Source organism: Aquarana catesbeiana, linkage group LG01 (assembly GCF_042186555.1).
Source record: "Aquarana catesbeiana isolate 2022-GZ linkage group LG01, ASM4218655v1, whole genome shotgun sequence".
NCBI lineage: Eukaryota > Metazoa > Chordata > Amphibia > Anura > Ranidae > Aquarana > Aquarana catesbeiana.
This window is the reverse complement of record NC_133324.1, coordinates 540,391,652-540,414,965: the sequence shown is the minus strand read 5'-3', so window position 1 is coordinate 540,414,965 and position 23,314 is coordinate 540,391,652. Positions and strand designations below refer to the sequence as shown.

The window sequence follows — 23,314 nt, the reverse complement described above, 5'->3', positions numbered from 1 at the left end:
TTTGTTCCACATTGACTGCTATTACATGCAATACCGCATGTGGCCAGAGGTGGGGGCGACGGAGAGCCTCGGAAATACTTGGGGACAGCTCAGCTGAACTCGCAAAGGCTTGGAAACACTTGGTAACAGAGTGTTTCCAAGTATTTCGGAGTCATTTTGAGTATTTTCAAACAGCCTCGAACCGTTCCGAGTGTCCCCCGCACCTCTGGCCAAATGCGGTACTGCACCACCCATTAGCTTGAATTCTGCTTGTTTTGCGAGACAACACTCGCAAACCGAGTCAGAATTTATAAAAAAAAAAAGTTGCTTGTCTTTCAAAACGCTTGTTAACCGTAAACCAAGGTTCCACTGTACTAAACTTTGGAGATGAATAATCTTTTCAGGTGAACTAGTATAGGTGCCTGAATCTTTCCTTAATTTAGATATACAAGTAGAATATCTGCTACCCTTGCACAGTCTAGCCAACATCTTTCCAGCTTTATTACCAAATTTATGATACTGCATATTCTTAAGAAAAGTATAGGTTTATTCATTGTGTTCTGCCCATAGATCAGCTGTCTTTTGGAAGAATGCCATGCAGTTTTATTTATTTTATTTTCCAGTATTCTAGCTTAATTTAATTTTTATTTGAACTTTTTGAAAATTATAACTAGACTCCTCAAAATAGTTTTGTAAATTCTTTTTATGTGCTGTCTTATTTATTCTCTAATGAAGGCCTTACCTTGTGCAGACACTGAATCAGCAGATATTTTTGGTACTTGCAGAAAATGTCATTAGCCTAAAACCCAATGCAGCCACCACATCCAAGAACTTGTAAGCTGAATTTTTAAAGGGTGTATAATCTTTGTTTTGATTTAAATAGTGGTGTTAATCAAATTCAAATCAAAAATCAAATTCAATGACCGGTTGTCAGTGGCTGCAGCTATTTGTGGCTATTTGCATGTTGTGTGCGTCCAGCAGCAGGCAATTGCTTGCTGTGCGAACAGTTATGAATAGCTATGGGTGCCGATAACCTGTCATTGAAGTGTACAGGGCTTGGTGGCCACAGCTAGCTGATTACAGGTGTCAAACAGCGGCAGGAACGTGCTAATTCTTGCCGCTGCCACTCACGCTGTGGCAGAGCACCTTAGCACAGTGATGGTGAACCTTGGCACCCCAGGTGTTTTGGAACTACATTTTCCATGATGCTCAACTACACTGCAGAGTGCATGAGCATCATGGGAAATGTAGTTCCAAAACATCTGAGGTGCCAAGGTTCGCCTTCGCTGCCCTAGCATAACTGAGAATTTTGTGCTGCCACATCTACCCATCGTTTTATGAGCAGTATATCTACTATTTGAATTTGCACATATACACCTTTTCATCCTATTGTAGCATGAAGGTTACATAGTTACATAGTTACATAGTAGGTGAGGTTGAAAAAAGACACAAGTCCATCAAGTCCAACCTATGTGTGTGATTATGTGTCAGTATTACATTACATATCCCTGTATATTGCGGTCATTCAGGTGATTATCTAGGTCAGTGAAACCACCTTGATCTGCAGCTGTCTTCAAACTTTTTCAGTTAACTCCATATTGTCACTATTTGTCAGTTGAAGTATGCTATGAACAAATAAGTATTTGGCACAGTAAAGTTTGGGGCAGGCGAGAAAAGGTTTACTGACAGCCAGCTTAAATGTGTTTTGCAATATATGCAAAAAAGGAATCCTTGTTTGCGGTAAGTATTTAAAACGATATAGAGCGGGGTCGGCAACCCGTCAATAGCGAGCAGGTGGCGGGTAGATTGCACACAAACGCGCGTGCACATATTTCAATGGAGCTTTACGAGCTGCTTTCTTTTTACTTCATAGAAATAGTTTTAGTTGTCTAAAATTTTTATATAGCATCAATTTTCTCACTTTTAATGGGAAATATATACTGTACATCTTCTCCCTTTGATTTTAGTGGCCGAATCATTGTGGAATATTTTTTGAAAGGGAATTATTGTTACATTTAATTTTCATACATTTAAACACTACCACACTTTTCATAAATTAGCATATATTTATTGTGATATATCTTTAATGATTGGAAATCTCTGAGATGCATGTGCCTTCTTTGTTTCTTCTTTCTGATTTTAACAGGTGTAAAACATGTGGAGAGTATATCTATAAAGGAAAGAAATTCAATGCAAGGAAAGAAACTGTGCAGAGTGAGCAGTATTTGGGACTCCCAATCTTTCGCTTTTACATCAAGTGTACACGCTGTTTAGCTGAAATCACGTTTAAGGTTTGAATAGAAACCATTCTAATTCCTATAAATGCACATTTATTTTTCTGTTACACAAAATGTGTATTTACTGTATGACACTACTAAATATATACTGTAAGTGTGTGTGTGTAGCTCTGTATCTCACATACACGATATAAAGTCCACATACCCTTGTTAAAATGTCAGGTTTCTGTGATGTAAAAAAAGGTGAGAGAGAAATAATTTTAGAACTTTTTCCACCTTTTAGTGTGATCTATAAACTGTACAACGCAATTGAAAAACAAACTAAAATCTTTTGGGGGGCAGGGGGGAGTAAAAATAGAAAACTAAAATAATGTGGTTGCATAAGTGTGCACACCCTCTTTTATAACTGGGGATGTAGCTGTGTTTAGAATTAAGCAATTACATTCAAACTCATGTTAAATAGGAATAAGTACACACCTGCCATCATTTAAAGTGCCTCTGATTAACTCCATATAAAGTTCAGCTGTTCTAGTAGGTCTTTCCTGACATTTTCTTGGTTGCATCCTGCAGCAAAAGCCATGGGCTGTAGAGAGCTTCCAAAGCATCAGAGGGATCTCATTGTTAAAAGGTATCAGTCAGGAGAAGGGTACAAAAGAATTTCCAAGGCATTAGATATACCATGGAACACAGTGAAGACAGTCATCATCAAGTGGAGAAAATATGACACAACAGTGACATTCCCAAGAACTGGAAGTCCCTCCAAACTTGATGAAAAGACAAGAAGAAAAATGGCCAGGGAAGGCTGCCAAGAGGCCTACAACAACATTAACCACTTGCCGACCAGCCGCCGCAGTTTTACTGCAACAGAATGGCACGGCTGGGCAAAACGACGTTACCTTACTTCGCTTCGCCTTTTGGCCCGCAGCATGTACCCGAAGCCAGTGCGAGTGCCCCCGCGATAGCTCGTGACAGAGCGAGAACCGGGATCTGTGTGTGTGTGTGTGTGTGTGTGTGTGTGTGTGTGTGTGTAAACACACAAATCCCAGTTCTTTCAGGGCAGTAGAGACAGATCGTGTGTTTTTATGAAGTATGAACACCGATCTGTTATATCCTCCATTCAGTCCCATCCCCCCTACAGTTAGAACACACCTAACCCCTTGATCGTCCCCTTGTGTTAACCCCTTCAGTGCCAGTACCATTTATACAGTAATCAGTGCATTTTTATAGCACTGATCGCTGTATAATTGTCAATGGTCCCAAAAATGTCCGATCTGTCCGCCGCAGTATCGCAGTCCCGATTAGAAATCGCAGATCGTCGCCATTACTAGTAAAAAAATAAATATAAAAATGCTGTAAATCTATCCCCTATTTTGTAGACGCTATAACTTTTTTGCACAAAGCAATTTTTTTTTTTTTTACCAAACATATTTCGAAGAATACATATTGGCCTAAACCTAAGGAAAAAATTAGTTTTTTTTTTTAAAAAAAAAGTGGGAAATTATTATAGGGATGCACCGAATGGGTTTTTTGGTGCCAAAACCGACACCGAAAATGAAATATACACTAGGCCGAACACCGATACCGAAAGTGACTGTTTTTAAAAAATATTTTTTATAAAGGAGATGGTCAGAGACTGCAGACATATTATAGGAGATGGTCAGAGACTGGGGACATGCTACAGGAGATGGTCAGAGACTACGGACATGGTACAGGAGATGGTCAGAGACTACGGACATGGTACAGGAGATGGTCAGAGACTACGGACATGGTACAGGAGATGGTCAGAGACTGCGGACATGCTACAGGAGATGGTCAGAGACTGCAGACATGCTACAGGAGATCAATGCAGCCTCACCAGTGCCCATCATATGTAGCCTGCCTGTGCCTCACCAGTGCCCAGCAGCCTACCAGTGCCTGTCATGCAGCCTGCCTGTGCCTCATCAGTGCATATAAACATACACATATAAAACACACACGAGTGCACACACACATATAACCATACACACATGCACACACATATAAAACACACATGCACACAAATAAACACACACACATGCATACAAACATATATAGACAGCCTTTTTTAAACATTGGCAGCTGCAGCTCTGTACCTTCAATCTCCATGCTGGGTACTGCACTCTAGGGGGAGACAGAGAGCACAGCACACACTGTTAGACACCTCTCCCTTACTTTCACTTTCAGAGTAAATCGCGTGACCGAGCTCCTGCACAGCCGATTTACACATCGGCTGAGGATCCATATGCAGCCACCACTCTGGGAGAGGGGGATGTTACACAGAGACCCCAAGGGCCGCCTGCAGCATGGGCGAGGAGGAGAGAGTAAGGACGGGCGCTCCAGAACGACACCCCCGTGATAGGCGGGGCCCTGCCGCACCTGGGCGTGAATTCTCTTTCGGTAAATTGCCAAAAAGGCCATTTTCGGATGATATGTTTCGGCGGACGAAATTTCGGTGCATCCGTAATATAGCAAAAAGTAAAATTTTTTTTTTTTTTTTTTTTTTTTCAAAATTATCGCTCTTCTTTTGTTTATAGCGCAAAAAATAAAAACTGCAGAGGTGATCAAATACCACCAAAAGAAAGCTCTATTTGTGGGAAAAAAGGACACAATTTGTTTGGGTACAATGTCGCATGACCGCGCAATTGTCAGTTAAAGTGACGCAGTGCCAAATTGTAAAAAGTGCTCTAGTCAGGAAGGGGGTAAAATCTTCTGGGGCTAAAGTGGTTAAAAGAGCTGCAGGAATATTTGGCAAGTACTGGCTGTGTGGTGCATGTGAAAACAATCTCTTCGTATGTCTGGGCAATGGGGTAGAGTTTCAAGACGGAAGCATTTTCTTACGAAGAAAAGCATCCAAGCCCGGCTAAATTTTGCAAAAACACATCCGAAGTCTCTCCAAAAGCACGTAGGAAAATGTGGTATGGTCTGATGAAACCAAGGTTGAACTTTTGGCTATAATTCCAAAAGATATGTTTTGTAGCAAAACAACACTGCACATCACCAAAAGAACACCATACCCACAGTGAAGCATGGTGGTGGCAGCATCATGCTCTGGGGCTGTTTTTCTTCAGCTGGAACTGGGGCCGGCAGATTTTTTACATAACACAGGCACAGGGGGATAGGAGGATTTAGTAGAAGTGGGTTAACAACCACTTAAATCTACAAACTGAGTCTGTAGGCATGGACCATAGGGTTTGTTCATGGATAGAAAACTGGTTGCAGGGGCGTGTCCAAAGGTTGGTGCTAAATAACGTGCACTCAGACTGATCTGGAGTAATAAGTGGGGTACCCCAAGGCTCTGTCCTAGGACCAATACCGTTAAATTTATTCATAAATGATATAAAGGTTGGTATAAATGGCTCGATCTCAGTTTTTGCTGACGGCACAAAAATAAGCAGGGCAATAACTTCACATTAATATATAGAAACTTTACAAGAAGACCTGAATAAAATAATGGGGTGGGCAACTACATAGCAAATTAGGTTTAAAGCGGTAGTAAAGCCCTCTTTGTTATTTTTACCTAGAGGTATGCCTATAATAAGGCTGACCTGTAGGTAAAATGAACATCTCCTAAACGTGCACTCTTTAGGCGATATTCACCCTTCATGCAGCCGATGTCAAGTTGCACATGCGCTCTGAAGGTCCGGCATACCGTGCCGGATCTACAGAGCTTCTTGCCAGAATCAAGGGCTCCCGTGCACATGCACCAGAGTGACGTATTCGCCGGTCCGGCCACTCACTCCGACGGAGTCTGCGAACCTAGAAGAAAGGCCGGTGGAACATGTCAGCCCTCTCAGCGCTGACCGTGCTCCGCTGGGAGGACTTTGTTCTAAGGTAAGTATTTCATAATGTGCTAGTATGTGATGCATACTAGCACATTAGGCCATTGTCTTGCGGGTTTTTTACTTATTTTTGGGGGGGGTCTCAGCAGTTTACTACCGCTTTATAGTTAAAAAATGTAAAGTAATGCACTTGGGGGCTAAAAATCTTAACACAAATTACTCACTAGGGGGAGAACCTCTGGGGTAATCCAAAATGGAGAAAGATCTGGGGGTTCTGGTAGAAGACATACTGAGCAATAGCTTGCAATATCAAGCTGCAGCAAGCAAAGCCAGCAGACTATTAGCATGCATAAAAAGGGAATTTACTCCAGAAATAAAACTATAATCCTGCTACTCTATAAAACTCTGGTTTGGCCACAGCTAGAGTATTCCATCCAGTTCTGGTCTCCAATCCTCATGAAGGATGTACTGGAAAGAATCCAGAAAAGGGCAACAAAATTCTGGGCTCTGACTAAGCTATACAAGGACATTCACCCTTTTCTCTTCAACCACTGTGTAAACCCACCCCCATAACAGGATATTACCACCTCCATGCTTTACTTTAGGAATAGTAATATTATCACCTCTGTGCTTTACTGTAGGAATGATGTTATTTGGATGGTGAGCTGTATTGGATTTCCGCCAGACATATCGTTTGGTGTTGAGGCCAAATCATTCAGTTTTAGTCTCGTCTGACCACCTTAAATTAGGTCACATTGAAAAAGATACTGTTGACCACCCGCTCCTTCTCAATAAGCTACATTCCCTTGGCCTCCGAGATTCTGCTCTATCCTGGTTCTCTGCCTATTTATCACAGCGCTCCTTCAGTGTCACCTACAACTCTGTCTCCTCCTCTCCATTGCCCCTTTCTGTGGGGGTCCCCCAAGGCTCTGTTCTTGGACCCCTTCTCTTCTCTATCTACACCTCCTCCCTTGGTCACTTGATAACCGCCCACGGCTTCCAGTACCACTTATACACAGATGACACCCAAATCTATCTGTCTACTCCTCACCTCACTCCTTCAGTCTCCTCTCGCATTACTAACTTACTAACTGACATATCAGCTTGGATGTTGCACCACTTCCTTAAACTAAATCTCTCTAAAACCGAGCTATTAATATTCCCCCCGCGCCCCTCTCCACGACTTTTCTATCAGCAATGCAAACATCAGTCCCTCCCCTCACGCCAGGGTACTAGGTGTAATCCTAGACTCTGACTTGTCATTTCAGCCTCAAATCCAATCGTTGTCAAAAGTTTGTAGAAACTCCGTAACATCTCTAAAATTCGCCCCTTTTTAACAAATGAAACCACCAAGCTCCTCATTCGCTCCCTTGTTATCTCTCGCCTTGACTATTGCAACTTCCTTCTCATTGGCCTGCCTCTCCATAGGCTATCCCCTCTTCAGTCTATCATGAATGCTGCTGCCAGACTTATCCACCTTACCAACCGCTCAGTGTCTGCCAACCCTCTACTCCAATCCCTACACTGGTTCCCAATCACCCAGCAAATTAAATTCAAAATACTAACCACAACATACAAAGCCATTCACAACTCTGCCCCGAGCTACATCACCAATGTTGTCTCCAAATATCACCCAAAACCACTTCCATCAGATCATTCCCCACAGTTACAACCTTTTGTGCCACCTGCCCCACCCTATTAGATTGTAAGCTCTTCTGAGCAGGGCCCTCTTAATCCTCTTGTATCTTATTGTATTATAACTGTATTGTCTCCCTTTTATATTGTAAAGCGCTGCGTAAACTGGCGCTATATAAATCCTGAATAATAATAATAATAAAAAGATGTTATGGTCAGATGAGACTAAAATGTAATTATTTGGCCTCAACACCAAACAATACTGTATATTTGGGGAAAATCTAATGCGGCTCACTATCCAAATAACACCATTCCTACAGTCAAGCATGGAGGTGGTAATATCCTGTTATGGAGGTGTTTCTCTGCAGCAGGGACTGGAGCACTTGTCAGGGCAAAAGAAAATGGATGGGGCAAAATACCATCAAATTCTTGAGGAAAATCTGCTGCCCTCTGCCAGAAAATTGTCAATGGGAAGAAGGTTTACCTTCCAACATGACAGTGACCCAAAGCACACAGCAAAAATGACCACACTGTGGTCGAAGGGAGAATGTCCTTGCATGGCTTAGTCAGAGTCCAGAATTAAACCCCATTAAGATCTGTGCAATGACTTAATGACTGCAGATGGTGCAACCACAAACGTTCACCATCAAATTTAACTGAAGTTGAGCAGTTCTGCAAAGAGTTTGCAAGTATTGCAAAGTTTAGATGTACGAAGCTAGTAGAGACATATCCCAGCAGACTAAAGTCTGTAACTAAAGCAAAATGTGGTCCAACAAAATACTGACATAAGGGGGTGATCCTTTTTCCAACATAGTGATTCAGTTTTTGAATTTTTAAAAAACTTTCTGACATGTTGGTGTTATATCTTTCACGTGGATGTTATAAGTTGCACTAGTAAATACAGCTGGATAAAATGGAAACTGTCTGTTTTAATATCAGGCTGCAAAGCAACAAAATGCAAAATGTGATTCTTTTCTATACCCAGTATGTGTATGTATACATTATATGTGTGTGTGTGTATATATGTGTGTGTATATATGTGTATGTATGTATATATATATATATATGACTGATCATGCCAAAAAAACTGTCTTTTATTTAAGGATGGCAATCGCATTAAGCCGTTTATTATCATAGTTTTTTGGATCCTTTATAAATCAGTAATAACAGAAATCACCCAAATGGTCCTTATCAAAAGTTTACATACCCTGGAATGTTTGGCCTTGGTACAGACACAGAAGGTTGCACACACAGATTAAAATGGCAATTAAAGGTTAATTTCCCACATTTGTGGCTTTTTAAATCACAATTGGTGTCTGTGTATAAATAGTCAATGAATTTGTTAGCTCTCTCACATGGATGCAGTAAGCCGGCTAAACACTGAGCCATGAGGAGGTAGAAGAGGACAGTCAAAAGACCTGCGTAACAAGGTAATTAAACTTTACAAAGATGGAAAAGGATATAAAAAGATATCCAAAGCCTTGAATATGCCAGTCAGTACTGTTAAATCACTTAATAAGAAGTGGACAATTTGGGGATCTCTTGATACCAGGCCAAGGTCAGGTAGAACTCTTTGGGATACAAAGAAAAACTCACCGGTAACATCAGGAGTAATACAGGCTGCTCTGGTGTGCTTGTTTTTATGGAGCACAATGCGATGATACTTGAACAAAAAAGAGCTGCATGGTCAAGTTGCCAGAAAGAAGCCTTTTACTGCACAAGTTTCACAAAAAAGCCTGGTTACAATATGCCCAACACCTTGTCATGCCTCATTGGCTTTTTTGTGGCATTGGCGCAATAAAGGCTTCTTCTGGAAGCTCAACCATGCAGCTCTTTTTTGTTCAAGTATCATTGAATTGTGGTCCTTAAAAACAACCACACCGTATTTTTGGAAAGCAGCCTGTGTTTCTCCTGTGGTTACCTGTGGGTTTTTCTTTGTATTCTGAGCAATTCTTCCGCCAGTTGTGGCTGCAATCTTTCTTGGTCTACCTGACCTTGGCTTGGTATCAAAAGAGCCCCTAATTTTCCACTTCTTAAAATGTGATTAAACAGTCCCGACTCGCATATTCAAGGCTTTAGATATCTTTTCATAACCTTTTCCATCTTTGTAAATTTTTATTACCTTATTACGCAGGTCTTTTGACTGTCCTTTTCTACCTCCTCATGGCTCAGTGTCTAGCCTGCTTAGTGTATCCATGTGAGAGCTAACAAACTCATTGACTATTTATACACACACACTAATTGTGATTTAAAAAGCCACAAATGTGGGAAATTAACCTTTAATTGCTATTTTAAACCGTGCGTGCCACCTTCTGTGTCTGTACCAAGGCCAAATATTCCAGGGTATGTAAACTTTTGATCAGGGCCATTTGGGTGATTTCTGTTATGACTTAAAAGGGATCCAAAAAACTATGTGATTGCTAGCCTTAAATAAAAGACAGTTTTTTGGCATGATCGGTCATATTTTCAATATTAATGCCAAAAAAAAAAAAATGTGTGTATGTGTTATGTATATGTATATGTGTGTGTGTGTGTGTGTGTATATGTGTGTGTATATATATATATATATATATATATATATATATATATATATATATATATATATATATATATATATATATATATATATATATATATATATATATATATATATAATTATGTAATATCATTTATAGTGTGTATATTTGTGTGAGTTTATTAGAGTTTTGAAAGGCTGGAACGCCACACCAGCTTGTATAGATCTTTTAAAAGATTTTTAATTTGTAACAACCAACGCAGTACTCCCCCCTTCATTGGGGCTAAAAATCATTGCAACTCAATGGCTGCCCTGAAAAAAGGCATGTGAAGGTGAAGGAAAAAGAGGTTTAATAGAGGAGTGTGAGAAACATCGGTGAACAATTATCAAAGTGTTTGTAACCCTTTTTTTTGCAATCGCATCTTAAAGAACCATACTAAGGAAATGTGATTTTTACAGCATTTGCGGAAATCTTCCACAACCGCTGCAACAGTTTAATTATTTTGCAACCTGGTGTGACAAGGTGCATTTTTATACAATTATACTAAAAACTGTGGCCTTTTTGTCTGAATTTAGAGCAGAAACTCGACAGAATACACCACTCCTTTTCAGGTCCTGCTGCCTCCACCCCACAGAATGATACTGTAAAATGTGCTCTGTTTGGGGTATCTGGCTAACAAAAAAGGACAACTAATTCTTAGAATAAGGGTTCGATTTACTTACAATGGGGATATCAATACATTTCAGTTGTTATAAATAAGGAGAGGGAAGATGGGGTAACAGAGGAATAAAAGGGTCTTGCAGGTCTAACCTCTCTCACACGCACACGCATTCTCTCTGAATCTCTCAGGCTAGGGTCCTTTTTTTTATCCAGACTTGAGACCCATACCCCACCCCGGGGGGGTGTTGGCCATTGAAGACAGTTGAACCAAAGGTCATAAAAAGTTTGTTCCTCTCCCAGGCTCAACTTTCAGTTTCTTTGAGCAGTTTATCACACAGGATGTCCATCCCATTCATCACCCTTCAGGCACCATGCTGGCCAGGTGTGAGGGGGCAATTGAATATCCTCAGGAATCCCGCTGGTTAGATAATAATGACCTTATGCCTTGTTCTAGACATGTTTACTGCAGGCTGGCTGTAAACACTAATTTTGCCTCAAATCAAAGTCCTTTCAAAGCTTTGTTGTACAAGACATATTGTTCTCATGTCCCTTCTGCATTAATATCAAATTTTTCCAGTATTACATCTCCTCCTGTTGTGCATAATTGGCACACAAACATTTGCCACAAGATGCAAAAAAAAAGTTGATATTGTTTTTGCTCCAATCCTTGTGATGTTCTGGTATAAAAGCATTTCGCTGATGATAACCTCTTTGTCAATAAAGTTGACGGTGGACCGAGTGAATATGCAATGTATGGGTTCTTATCAGGAACCCATACATTCCATATTCACTCACAAGTCTACATGGATGTAAACAACATGTCCCCATTTCTCTCAAAAAATAAAACCAACATTATATATACAGTTTTGCTCTATAAGTTTACATACCCTGGCAGAATTTGATTTCTTGGCCATTTTTCAGAGAATATGAATAACACAAAAACTTTTTTTTTCACTCATGGTTAGTGTTAGGCTGAAGCCAATTATTATCAGGCAACTGTGTTTACTCTTTTTAAATCATAATCACAACAGAAACTACCCAAATTATCCTGATCAAAAGTTTACATACCCTGGTGATTTTGGCCTGATAACATACACACAAGTTGAGACAAAGGGGTTTGTATGGCTATTAAAGGTAACCTTCCTCACCTGTGAGTTGTTTGCTTGTAATTAGTGTATGTTTATAAAAGGTCAATGAGTTTCTGGACTCCTGACAGACCCTTGCATATTTCATCCAGTGCTGCACAGACGTTTCTAGATTCTGAGTCATAGGGAAAGGAAAAGAATTGTCAAAGGATCTGCGGTAAAAGGTAGGTGAACTGTATAAAACAGGAAAGAGATATAAAAAGATACCCAAGGAATTGAGAATTCCAATCAGCAGTGTTCAAACTCTAATCAAGAAGTGGAAAATGAGGGGTTCTGTTGAAACCAAACCTCGGTCAGGGAGGCCAACTAATATTTCAGCTGCCAGGAAAATTGTTCGGGATGCAAAGAAAACCCCACAAATAACTGCAGGTGAAATACAGGACTCTGAAAACATGTGGCGTGGCTGTTTCAAGATGCACAATAAGGAGGCACTTGAAGAAAGATGGGCTGCATGGTCCAGTCACCAGCAGAATGTTATTACTACGCTAATGCCACAAAGTATCGAGCTTACAATACGCCAAACAGCACAGAGACAAGCTTCAAACCTTCTGGCACAAAGTCATTTGGAGTGATGAGACCAAAATTGAGCTTTTTGGCCACAACCATAAAAGCTTTATTTGGAGAGGAGTCAACAAGGCCTATGATGAAGGGTTTACCATTCCTACGGTGAAACACGTAGGTGGATCGATTATTTTTTGGGGATGTGTGAACTACAAAGGCGCACAGGAAATTTGGTCAAAATTTACGGCAAGATGAATGCAGTAGGTTATGAAAAAATACTGGAAGCTGCTCATGGGACATACTTGGACATTCCAACATGACAGTGATCCAAAACACAAGGCCAAGTCGACCTGTCAATGGCTACAGCAAAATAAAGGAATAAAGTGTAGGTTCTGGAGTGGCCATCTCAGTCTCCTGATCTCAATATCATTGAGCCACTCTGGGGAGATCTCAAACTTGCAGTTCATGCAAGACAGCCCAAGAATTTACAGGAACTGGATGCTTTTTGCCAAGAGGAATGGGCAGCTTTACCATCTGAGAAGATAAAGAGCCTCATCCACAAATACCACAAAAGACTTCAGGCTGTCATTGATGTTAAAGGGGGCAATACATGGTATTAGGAACTGGGGTATGTAAACTTTTGATAGGGTCATTTGGGTAGTTTTCTGTTGTGATTATGATTTAAAAAGAGTAAACACAGTTGATTGATAATAAATGGCTTCAGCCAAACACTAACCATGAGTGAAAGAAAAGTTAGTGTTATCATTCATATTCTCTAAAAAATGGCCAAGAAATCATAAATTCTGCCAGGGTATGTAAACTTATGAGCACAACTGTACATTCACCATGCAATATGCTAACCTTCTCGGTGCAAAGTTAAATGATATACATAACAACAGTAAACCTAATATACTCCCAAATGATGTTATCAGACAAAGAGGGGAAATTACAGATGGGTACCATCACCAGCTACACTGGTATAATTCTCTCAAGAGATGGGAAAAACATCAAGGTGTCACTTATGACATTCTAGCACGTCGTTTGAGTATGCCAACAACCACACAATAGCTATATATGTCTGGTGCATCTGTCAAAAAACTTTCCAGCATACTGGAGAATTTTGTGACTTGCTTTTGTGCACCCTACATTGCCAAAAGAGCAAAGCAATTATTGCAAGAGACAACTAGTGTGGTCATTAAAACACTCAGAGGTACCCAAAAATCAGCTGTGCGTGGACAGGCCAAAGTAATGACAACTAGCAATAAGCTCCTACTTTTAAGGCTTCTATATTTTGTATATGAAATCTCTCCTCTTTCTCTCACTTTCACCTCTAAGTTTACTGAATGGTGTAAGTAAGATAAAAAGAATACAAGCTTTTGTCATGTCATCCTAAGTACCCCTGCAGGTATGTTGAACGCTTTTCAATTGATAACCATGCTATTACCTGTCTAGATTCCATTAGCACAATTATTCAAGCGTGTAACGCTTTACAATAATTATTTACAGTTTCTACACTTTACATACTACCAAGCATCATTCTGATTATTGGTGATTGTAGTCCCTATTAATCTCCTTTACCAGTCACTATTAATAGCCTATTGTCCATATCAGACATTTAAAGTGTCCATTTCCAGATGATGTCCTTACACACTTAACCCCTTCAGATCCGCGCTGTAGGCGTCATACTTTGCCGGGAGGCCGTCAATAGACGTCCTCCCGTTTGCACGATCCGTGCGCACGATGTGATCACCGAGTCAATGAGACTCTGGTGATCACAGATCGGAGTAAGGGGATGATCTTGGCCCCCTTACTACGTGATCAGCTGTCAGCCAATGACAACTAATCACATAGTTACATAGTTACATATAGTTACATAGTAGGTGAGGTTGAAAAAAGACACAAGTCCATCAAGTCCAACCTATGTGTGTGAATAGTTTCTTGAAGCTATCAATGCTCCCCGCTGAGACCACCGCCTGTGGAAGGGAATTCCACATCCTTACCGCTCTTACAGTAAAGAACCCTCTACGTAGTTTAAGGTTAAACCTCTTTTCTTCTAATTGTAATGAGTGGCCCCGAGTCTTATTAAACTCTCTTCTGCGAAAAAGTTTTATCCCTATTGTGGGGTCACCAGTACAGTATTTGTAAATTGAAATCATATCCCCTCTCAAGCGTCTCTTCTCCAGAGAGAATAAGTTCAACGCTCGCAACCTTTCCTCATAACTAAGATCCTCCAGACCCTTTATTAGCTTTGTTGCCCTTCTTTGTACTCGCTCCATTTCCAGTACATCCTTCCTGAGGACTGGTGCCCAGAACTGGACAGCATACTCCAGGTGCGGCCGGACCAGAGTCTTGTAGAGCGGGAGAATTATCGTTTTATCTCTGGAGTTGATCCCCCTTTTAATACATGCCAATATTCTGTTTGCCTTATTAGCAGCAGCTTGGCATTGCATGCCATTGCTGAGCCTATCATCTACTAGGACCCCCAGGTCCTTTTCCATCCTAGATTCCCCCAGAGGTTCTCCCCCCAGTGTATAGATTGCATTCATATTTTTGCCACCCAAATGCATTATTTTACATTTTTCTACATTGAACCTCATTTGCCATGTAGTCGCCCACCCCATTCATTTGTTCAGGTCTTTTTGCAAGGTTTCCACTTCCTGCGGAGAAGTTATTGCCCTGCTTAGCTTAGTATCATCCGCAAATACAGAGATTGAACTGTTTATCCCATCCTCCAGATCATTTATAAACAAATTAAATAGGATTGGTCCCAGCACAGAACCCTGGGGAACCCCACTACCCACCCCTGACCATTCTGAGTACTCCCCATTTATCACCACCCTCTGAACACGCCCTTGTAGCCAGGTTTCAACCCATGTACTCACCCTATGGTCCATGCCAACGGACCCTATTTTGTACAGTAAACGTTTATGGGGAACTGTGTCAAATGCTTTTGCAAAATCCAGATACACCACGTCTACGGGCCTTCCTTTATCTAGATGGCAACTCGCCTCCTCATAGAAGGTTAATAGATTGGTTTGGCAAGAACGATTCTTCATGAATCCATGCTGATTACTGCTAATGATATCATTCTTATTACTAAAATCTTGTATATAGTCCCTTATCATCCCCTCCAAGATTTTACATACTGTTGATGTTAGGCTAACTGGTCTGTAATTCCCAGGGATGTTTTTTGGGCCCTTTTTAAATATTGGTGCTACATTGGCTTTTCTCCAATTAGCTGGTACCATTCCAGTCAATAGACTGTCTGTAAAAATTAGGAACAACGGTCTGGCAATCACCTGACTGAGTTCCCTAAGTACCCTCGGATGCAAGCCATCTGGTCCCGGTGATTTATTAAAGTTAAGTTTCTCAAGTCTAATTTTAATTCCGTCCTCTGTTAACCATGGAGGTGCTTCCTGTGTTGTGTCATGAGGATAAACACTGCAGTTTTGGTTACTGAAGCCCCCCGATTCACTCGTGAAGACTGAGGAGAAGAATAAATTCAATACCTTTGCCATCTCCCCATCCTTTGTAACCAGATGTCCTTCCTCATTCTTTATGGGGCCAATATGGTCTGTCCTCCCTTTTTTTACTGTTTACATACTTAAAGAATTTCTTGGGATTTTTTTTTGCTCTCCCCTGCTATGTGTCTTTCATGTTCTATCTTAGCCGTCCTAATTGCACCCTTACATTTCTTATTGCATTCTTTATAAAGTCTGAATGCTGAGGATGATCCCTCAACCTTGTATTTTTTGAAGGCCTTCTCCTTTGCTTTTATATGCATTTTTACATTGGAGTTAAAGGGGTTGTAAAGATGTTTTTTTTTTTTTTTTTAAAATAACAAACATGTTATACTTACCTTCACTGTGCAGCTCGTTCTGCACAGAGTGGCCCCGAACCTGGTCTTCTGGGGTCCCTCGGCGGCTGTTTCAGCTCCTCCCCGCAAGCATTTACCACCTTCATGCGAGCTCCCTCGCACGGTGGTGAGTGCTTGCGGGCGCGCTCCCGTGATACAGCCGGCGGCTATAGCCGCTCGCTGTATCACTCGGCCCCGCCCCCCGGCGCGCCGCGTCATCGGATGTGATTGACAGCAGCGCGAGCCAATGGCTGCGCTGCTTTCAATCCATCCACTGCAGCCAATCAGCGACCAGGCTGAGCTGCAATGAAGCTGACGAGGACGAGGAGCGAAGATTCGAGGCGTCAGGTAAGTAAAACGGGGGGGCTGGGGGCGGCGGTACTGTCAAAAGTTTTTTCACCTTAATGCATAGAATGCATTAAGGTGAAAAAATTTTTACCTTTACAACCCCTTTAAGCCATCCAGGATTTTTGTTCGCTCTTTTAAATTTATTACCCAATGGGATACATTGGCTAATGCCCTTATTTAATATGCTCTTAAAGCAAACCCATCTCTCCTCCGTATTCTTTGTTCCTAATACTTTATCCCAATTTATGCCTTTTAGCAAGGTTTGTAGTTTAGGGAAGTTGGCTCTTTTGAAATTCAGTGTCTTTGTATTCCCTTTATGTTTCCTATTTGATTTATACTGAAACTAATTGACCTGTGATCGCTGTTACCTAAATTGCCCCGTATTTCCACATCTGTGATCAGGTCTGTATTGTTGGTAATCAGTAGATCCAGTAATGTTTTATTTCTAGTTGGTGCGTCTACCATCTGACCCATAAAATTGTCCTGCAAGACATTAAGGAATTGGCGAGCCTTAAATGAATGCGCGGTTCCCTCCGCCCAGTCTATGTCTGGATAATTAAAATCCCCCATTATGATAACACTTCCCATCCTTGCTGCTAATCCAATTTGTGATAGGAGATCCGTCTCCACTTCCTCCCTCAGGTTAGGGGGCCTATAGCATACTCCCAGTATTATTTTCCCCTTAGCTTCATCCCTTTGGAGCTCTACCCATAAGGATTCCACCTCCTCTCTAGCTCCCTCAGTGATGTCATCTCTCACATTCGCTTGTACATTATTCTTGATATATAGGCATACCCCTCCCCCTTTTTTACCCTCTCTATCCTTGCGGTATAGGGTACACCCTTGAATGTTTGCCAGCCAATCATGAGAGCTGTTGAACCAGGTCTCTGAAATTCCCACAAAATCCAAATCCTCCTTGTACAACAGTATCTCTAGTTTACCCATCTTGTCTGCTATGCTCCTGGCATTGGTGAACATGCCACATAGTTTAGGCCGGTCGCATATTGTCCTCGTATTGGGTGTTTCAAAATTGCAACTAGGACTTGCTACTATACTCACCTTGTGTTTTTGTGCTTTGGTTAACCTACCACTAATGCCCCCAACACTACCCTCTGGAATATCATCCGCGCTGGCTATCACTGTCTCTGGACCCCCCCCCCATCGCCTAGTTTAAAAACCCCTCTAACTTTTTGGCCATCTTCATTCCCAGCAGATCTGCACCCTCCTCATTTAGGTGCAGTCCGTCCCTTCTATAGTACCGGTTACCGACTGAGAAGTCGGCCCAGTCCTCCAGGAACCCAAACCCCTCCTTACTACACCAGCTCTTCAGCCACTTGTTTACTTCCCTAATCTCCCTCTGCCTTTCTGGTGTGGCTCGATGTACCGGTAGTATTCCTGAGAATACTACCTTGGAGGTCCTTTTCCTCAATTTAGCACCTAAGTCCCTAAAATCGTTCTTTAGGACACTCCATCTGCCTCTGACTTTGTCATTGGTGCCAACGTGCACCATGACAGCTGGGTCTTCCCCAGCCCCTCCCAGTAATCTGTCCACAAGATCCGTGATGTGCCGAACCCGAGCGCCCGGTAGACAACATACTGTTCGGCGCTTCAGGTCTTGGTTACAGATTGCCCTCTCTGTCCTTCTAAGAATTGAGTCCCCTACCACCAGAATCTGTCTTTCCTTTCCCTTTGCTGACCCCCCACTCTCACTGGAGGAGTTCTTCCCCTGGCAGCTAGGAGAGTCCCTCATCTCCAGCAGTGCTGGTCCCTGACTGTTTTCACCAATGGCACTCAATGGAGCATACTTATTGGGATGCTCCAGTCCTGGATCACGTGATGTAAACAGAAGAACGGTAATCTTTTCTTTTTTTTTTCTTTTTCTCCCCACGCTGACAGCGTGAGGAGAAAAAAAAGCCGATCACTTGCTTATGTGCAAGGGACATTGGTCCCGAAGAGTAAGAGATGAAGCCGCACCATCTGAGCCAACTAGTACCTCCTGCCAGTGCCATGAATCAGTGCATAACAGTGTCACCTAGCAGTGCTGCCTATCGGTGTCACCCATCAGTGCCCATCACTGCCACCCATCAGTGACACCTATCAGTGCCGTCTTATCATTGCCCATCAGTGCCGCCTTATCAAATACCACCAAAAGAAAGCTCTATTTGTGGGGAAAAAAGTGTTGCATGACCGCGCAATTGTTGTTCAAAGAATGACAGCGCCAAAAGCTGAAAATTGGTCTGGGCAGGAGTGGGGTTTAGGTGCCCAGTAAGCAAGTGGTTAAACAAGGAACTTATAATTTCTTTCCATCATTTCTGCCAGAGGCTGAGGAAACTCTTTTTTTTTTTCTTTTGGGCTAGGGCATTTCAAAGCTCTGTATTAACCTAGGTGTCGTGGGTGGTGGGATTCCACTTATGCCATCCATATAACGCTCTGCATATATTCCAATCTCCACCACAAGTATGGCTTGATGTTCCTCCTCCAGGTTCCCAAAATTTAGATATTAGCCACCTCATTATTGAACATAGAAATAAACAAACAAGAGCAGCATCAGATTATTAGCAGTTACTATCTCTATATACCCTCATGGTCTCAATACCATTAGGCTCATGAACAGAGGCTACTCCAAATCCTCTTTAAAAAAAGCGTTCAACCGAGTTAAGCAAACCAATAGAAGGGATTTAATCTTCTCAAAGAAACCAACCAAAGAAGACGACACTACAAGGATTATTGTGAGATTTTCTAATGAGCATTTTAAAATTAATAAAATTATCTCCAAATATTGGTCCATCCTTACAGATGATCCAATCCTGAAAGGACTAATTGGTCCTAAACCCCAAATCACCTATAGAAAACCTGGCTCAATAGGAAATGCACTCATCCAAAGTGAATACAAGGGCACGGCAAGAAAGGACCCCTGTAAAACATGGGGTACATACCCATGTGGTTCCTGTGCCCAATGTCCAGTCATCGGTAGGAGGACCACACTGGCACTGCCCAATGGGGAAAGTTTTTCCCTGCGTCATTTTGCCAATTGCAAGACGCAGGGTGTGGTATACCTCATGCAGTGCCAGTGTGGTGCCTTCTACGTGGGCAAAACAAGACAGGAATTTAGAAAACGTGTCGACAAACATATGCAAAGTATGCAAATCGGCAACTTGTATCTGCCTTTGGGAAGGCATGTTGCCAGATATCACAATTACCGATTACCCTCGGTGAACTTCACAGTCCTTGATAGGATTCATTTGCCACTCAGGGGGGGAGACTGGAACAAGGTCCTCCTCCAGCGTGAAATGCGCTGGATAAGGTACCTTAGGGCCACTACCCCCCCAGGCCTAAATGAAACCGAAAGTTTCAGACCCTTCTTGGAGGGCTTCAGCTCGGGGAAAACGGATTAACATAATTTTTATCTCACCTTCTTTGTTCTCTTGCACCTCTGCTTTTCTAGAACTGGAGTTCTATTCCAGTACCCCTTGCGGAGAAACAGAGGGCTCCCTCCACAACACCATAGGCCCATTATCTCCCCATTGACGATCATATGTCTTAAACTGCTAAGACTCTACACCCTACCCAGTCAGAAACTATATAGGAGAGTTTTTCTAACTAAACTTATTTACTGTAATTACTGTAATCTCTTTTGTGTAACTATTTTTTATACAGTATTATGTTAATTGCTGTTATTTCTGCAGATGCATTTTTTTCATGCGACTGAGCCATATGAATCCGCCTCTCAGTGCTGAAACAAAGGGCCAATGATACCGTTGCCATTCTGCCCACTATCCCTACCCGGCACAGGGGGGGGCCATGACGCAACATCATGGCCCGAATACCCCGAAGGCGTCAGATCTTATTTTGATGCCCCGGGATTTCCTACTGTGTCGGTGGTTATAAGCCCTAATTTTGATGTTCTGCCATTCGCTCAATGACAGTACAATCATCATAAAGAGGTTTGGGCATATTTAAGAATAAAAATCTCCCTTCACATTCTCTTATTATATATATTTCATATTTCATCAGTACTATCCCCATTTCAAACAATTCTTTGCAATTCTTTTATACAATTTTTCTTCCTTTCTTTTTCCATCTCTAATGAGGGAGTATAGACCTGCTACTTTTTGTCATACTTGTCACTGTATATCTTGGTGACATCTATGACATCAGCATAGAACAGTACCCCATACACCGCTGTGCATAGTCTGATACTTTTTTTTTTTTTTTTTGAGGAGGTCCAAGCGTCTGCTACCTAGACAACAGGGAAGCTTCTGGACGCTTCCCCTCAATACATTGTACAAAGGTGCTTCCTCTAAACAGTGACAGCAGCCAATTGAAGTCGCACCCCCTCCACTGCACCACCAATGAATGTGAGACTCTACCTAGAATAGGGCTACGCCCATCACTTAGCCACGCCCACACCCCATATATTAGGACGCCAGGGATGGCCACAGGCAGCATTCCACAACTGGCTTTGTTACAGAGAGGTACTCCAGGACCAGAGCTCCCTGCCACTTGGAACAATACACCTGACACAATCAATTTAAGGTATTTGATCTCTTTTACTCTATGATGGCCCTGGGGAACCTTATTTCCCCTACGAATCACCATTATTTCCATTCTTTGATCTTTTTGATGTTCAATTTCTTAGCATTTCCCTTATACCTTCATGTTTTTCAGTTGTTTAATTATCACGACTGCCAAATACTGGTTTCTTTACAATATACCAGGCCATCCCGTAGAGGATATTTGAGCAGCATTGACAATCACGTGTTAGGACCCCTGCCAGCACTGGGAAAGCGATTTTTCATAGTTAAATGCAAATGTAAGTCGCATATAATACTTTTCTGTTGTAATGCGATTTCTGTAGTCGCAAATGTAAGTCGCATATAATACTTTTCTGTTGTAATGCGATTTCTGTAGATATAGGTAACAAACAAATATTTAAGTATATACCAATAATCATGCTGTTACTTAAAATTTTAGAATGTGATGCAGTCCCTCCCTGAGGAAGACTTTATCCTTACAATAAGTTGAAACGCGTTGGAAATCTGCTATCAGGACGCCATCACACCTATCGGGGGTGGTACTTGTAACTAGCAGTAGGATGCATCATATGTTTCCATATATCTGATGTTTTTATAATTATTCTTAACTAGATCAATGTGTATGTTCATGTATATCCTATTCGTTTTTGTATCAATAAACTTCTTTTTAACTATAATTCAACACTGCCAATTTCTGCATTGCCCTTAAAATCCCATTTTGAGGTACACATCTAGTTCTAAAAATGACAAGGGATGCTGGCAATGACACGGCCAACCCTCCGAGTCATACATTTATGTAAACATGGTTTCAATCCTACCTAGCTGGGGGTATTCTTCCCCACAAAAATAAATTCTTGTGACGCCAAAACAAAAAGTATGATAAAGAATTTATATATCTTCCTAAAACTTTCTCTACCTTCCCCACCCCTTGGTACCATAATGCATTGGTACCATGCCATAGAGTATACCTGGCCACTAAAATATTTGCTTACACAAACAGTGGGCCTGTAGAAGTAGAACACCAATATCTACTAAGAACAATCAAAAAAAATTATAAAAAAATCACGAAAACTAAAACACAAAAAGAGAATTAACCATAAATTTAAAAATAATAAAAAAGGTAAAAAAAAAAAACCAATAAGAAAATGAAAAATCTGGCCATTATCACATAAAGACAACAACCAGAAAACAATGACAAACAACTTTTTAATTAAAGACATCCATGGACTTTTCTCATGAGAAGAGTAAGTGCTAATTTCAATCTGAAAGACAGTTAATGGAAAAAAACAAAAAACACAACATCTGTACCTCATCACAACAATTGTAACTTTTTAAACCATTAATGCCTGACTACTGTTTAATTTTTTCATTGTTTGCAAACAATTACTAATTAACCACTTTGCGCCCCGCGCTATAGCCGAAAGACGGCTGCAGCACGGACGCTAATTGCCGGGAGGCTGTCCCCGGACGTCTTCCTGTTTACTTCTGCGATGCGCGCTCCCGCGGGCGCACATCGGGGAAGTTCTGTGCTGGCCGTGTCCCTTGGACACAGTCAGTCACAGATCGCTGTAAACGGCCAATCATAGCGGCCATTTTCAGCGCGATCGGCGGTGCCAATGAGAGATGATCTCATATGTAAACATATGAGATCATCTCTCATCGCCGGCACTCCCTCCTCACACAGAGACAGCGTGTGAGGAGGGAGAGCGAACCGCTGCAGCGCGAGTAAAAACAAAAAAAAAGTGATGTCAGTGCCATCTGTCATCAGTGCCACATATTAGTGCCATCTGTCATCAGTGCCACATATTAGTGCCATCTATCATCAGTTCTACCTGTCACTGTCACGTGCCATTTGTTATCAGTGTCACATGTCATCAGTGTCACGTATCAGTGGCATCTGTCATCAGTGTAATCAGTGCCACGTATTAGTGCCATCTGTCATCAGTGCCACGTATTAGTGCCATCTGTCATCAGTGTCACCAGTGCCACGTATTAGTGCCATCTGTCATCAGTGTCATCAGTGCCACGTATTAGTGCCATCTGTCATCAGTGCCACATATTAGTGCCATCTGTCATCAGTGCCACGTATCAGTGCCATCTGTCAT

The 23,314-nt window shown here is 41.6% G+C and overlaps 1 protein-coding gene across 2 annotated transcripts in view; it reads left to right on the top strand.

The window, feature by feature from the left end:
• YJU2 (YJU2 splicing factor homolog) overlaps positions 1-23,314 on the top strand; it is a 223,981-nt gene that overhangs the window by 91,433 nt on the left and 109,234 nt on the right. For both annotated transcript variants that reach the window (XM_073594991.1, XM_073594982.1), the window contains exon 3: positions 2,126-2,270. In XM_073594991.1, coding sequence (XP_073451092.1) covers positions 2,126-2,270 — 145 coding nt within the window. The remainder of the gene's footprint in view (positions 1-2,125; positions 2,271-23,314) is intronic.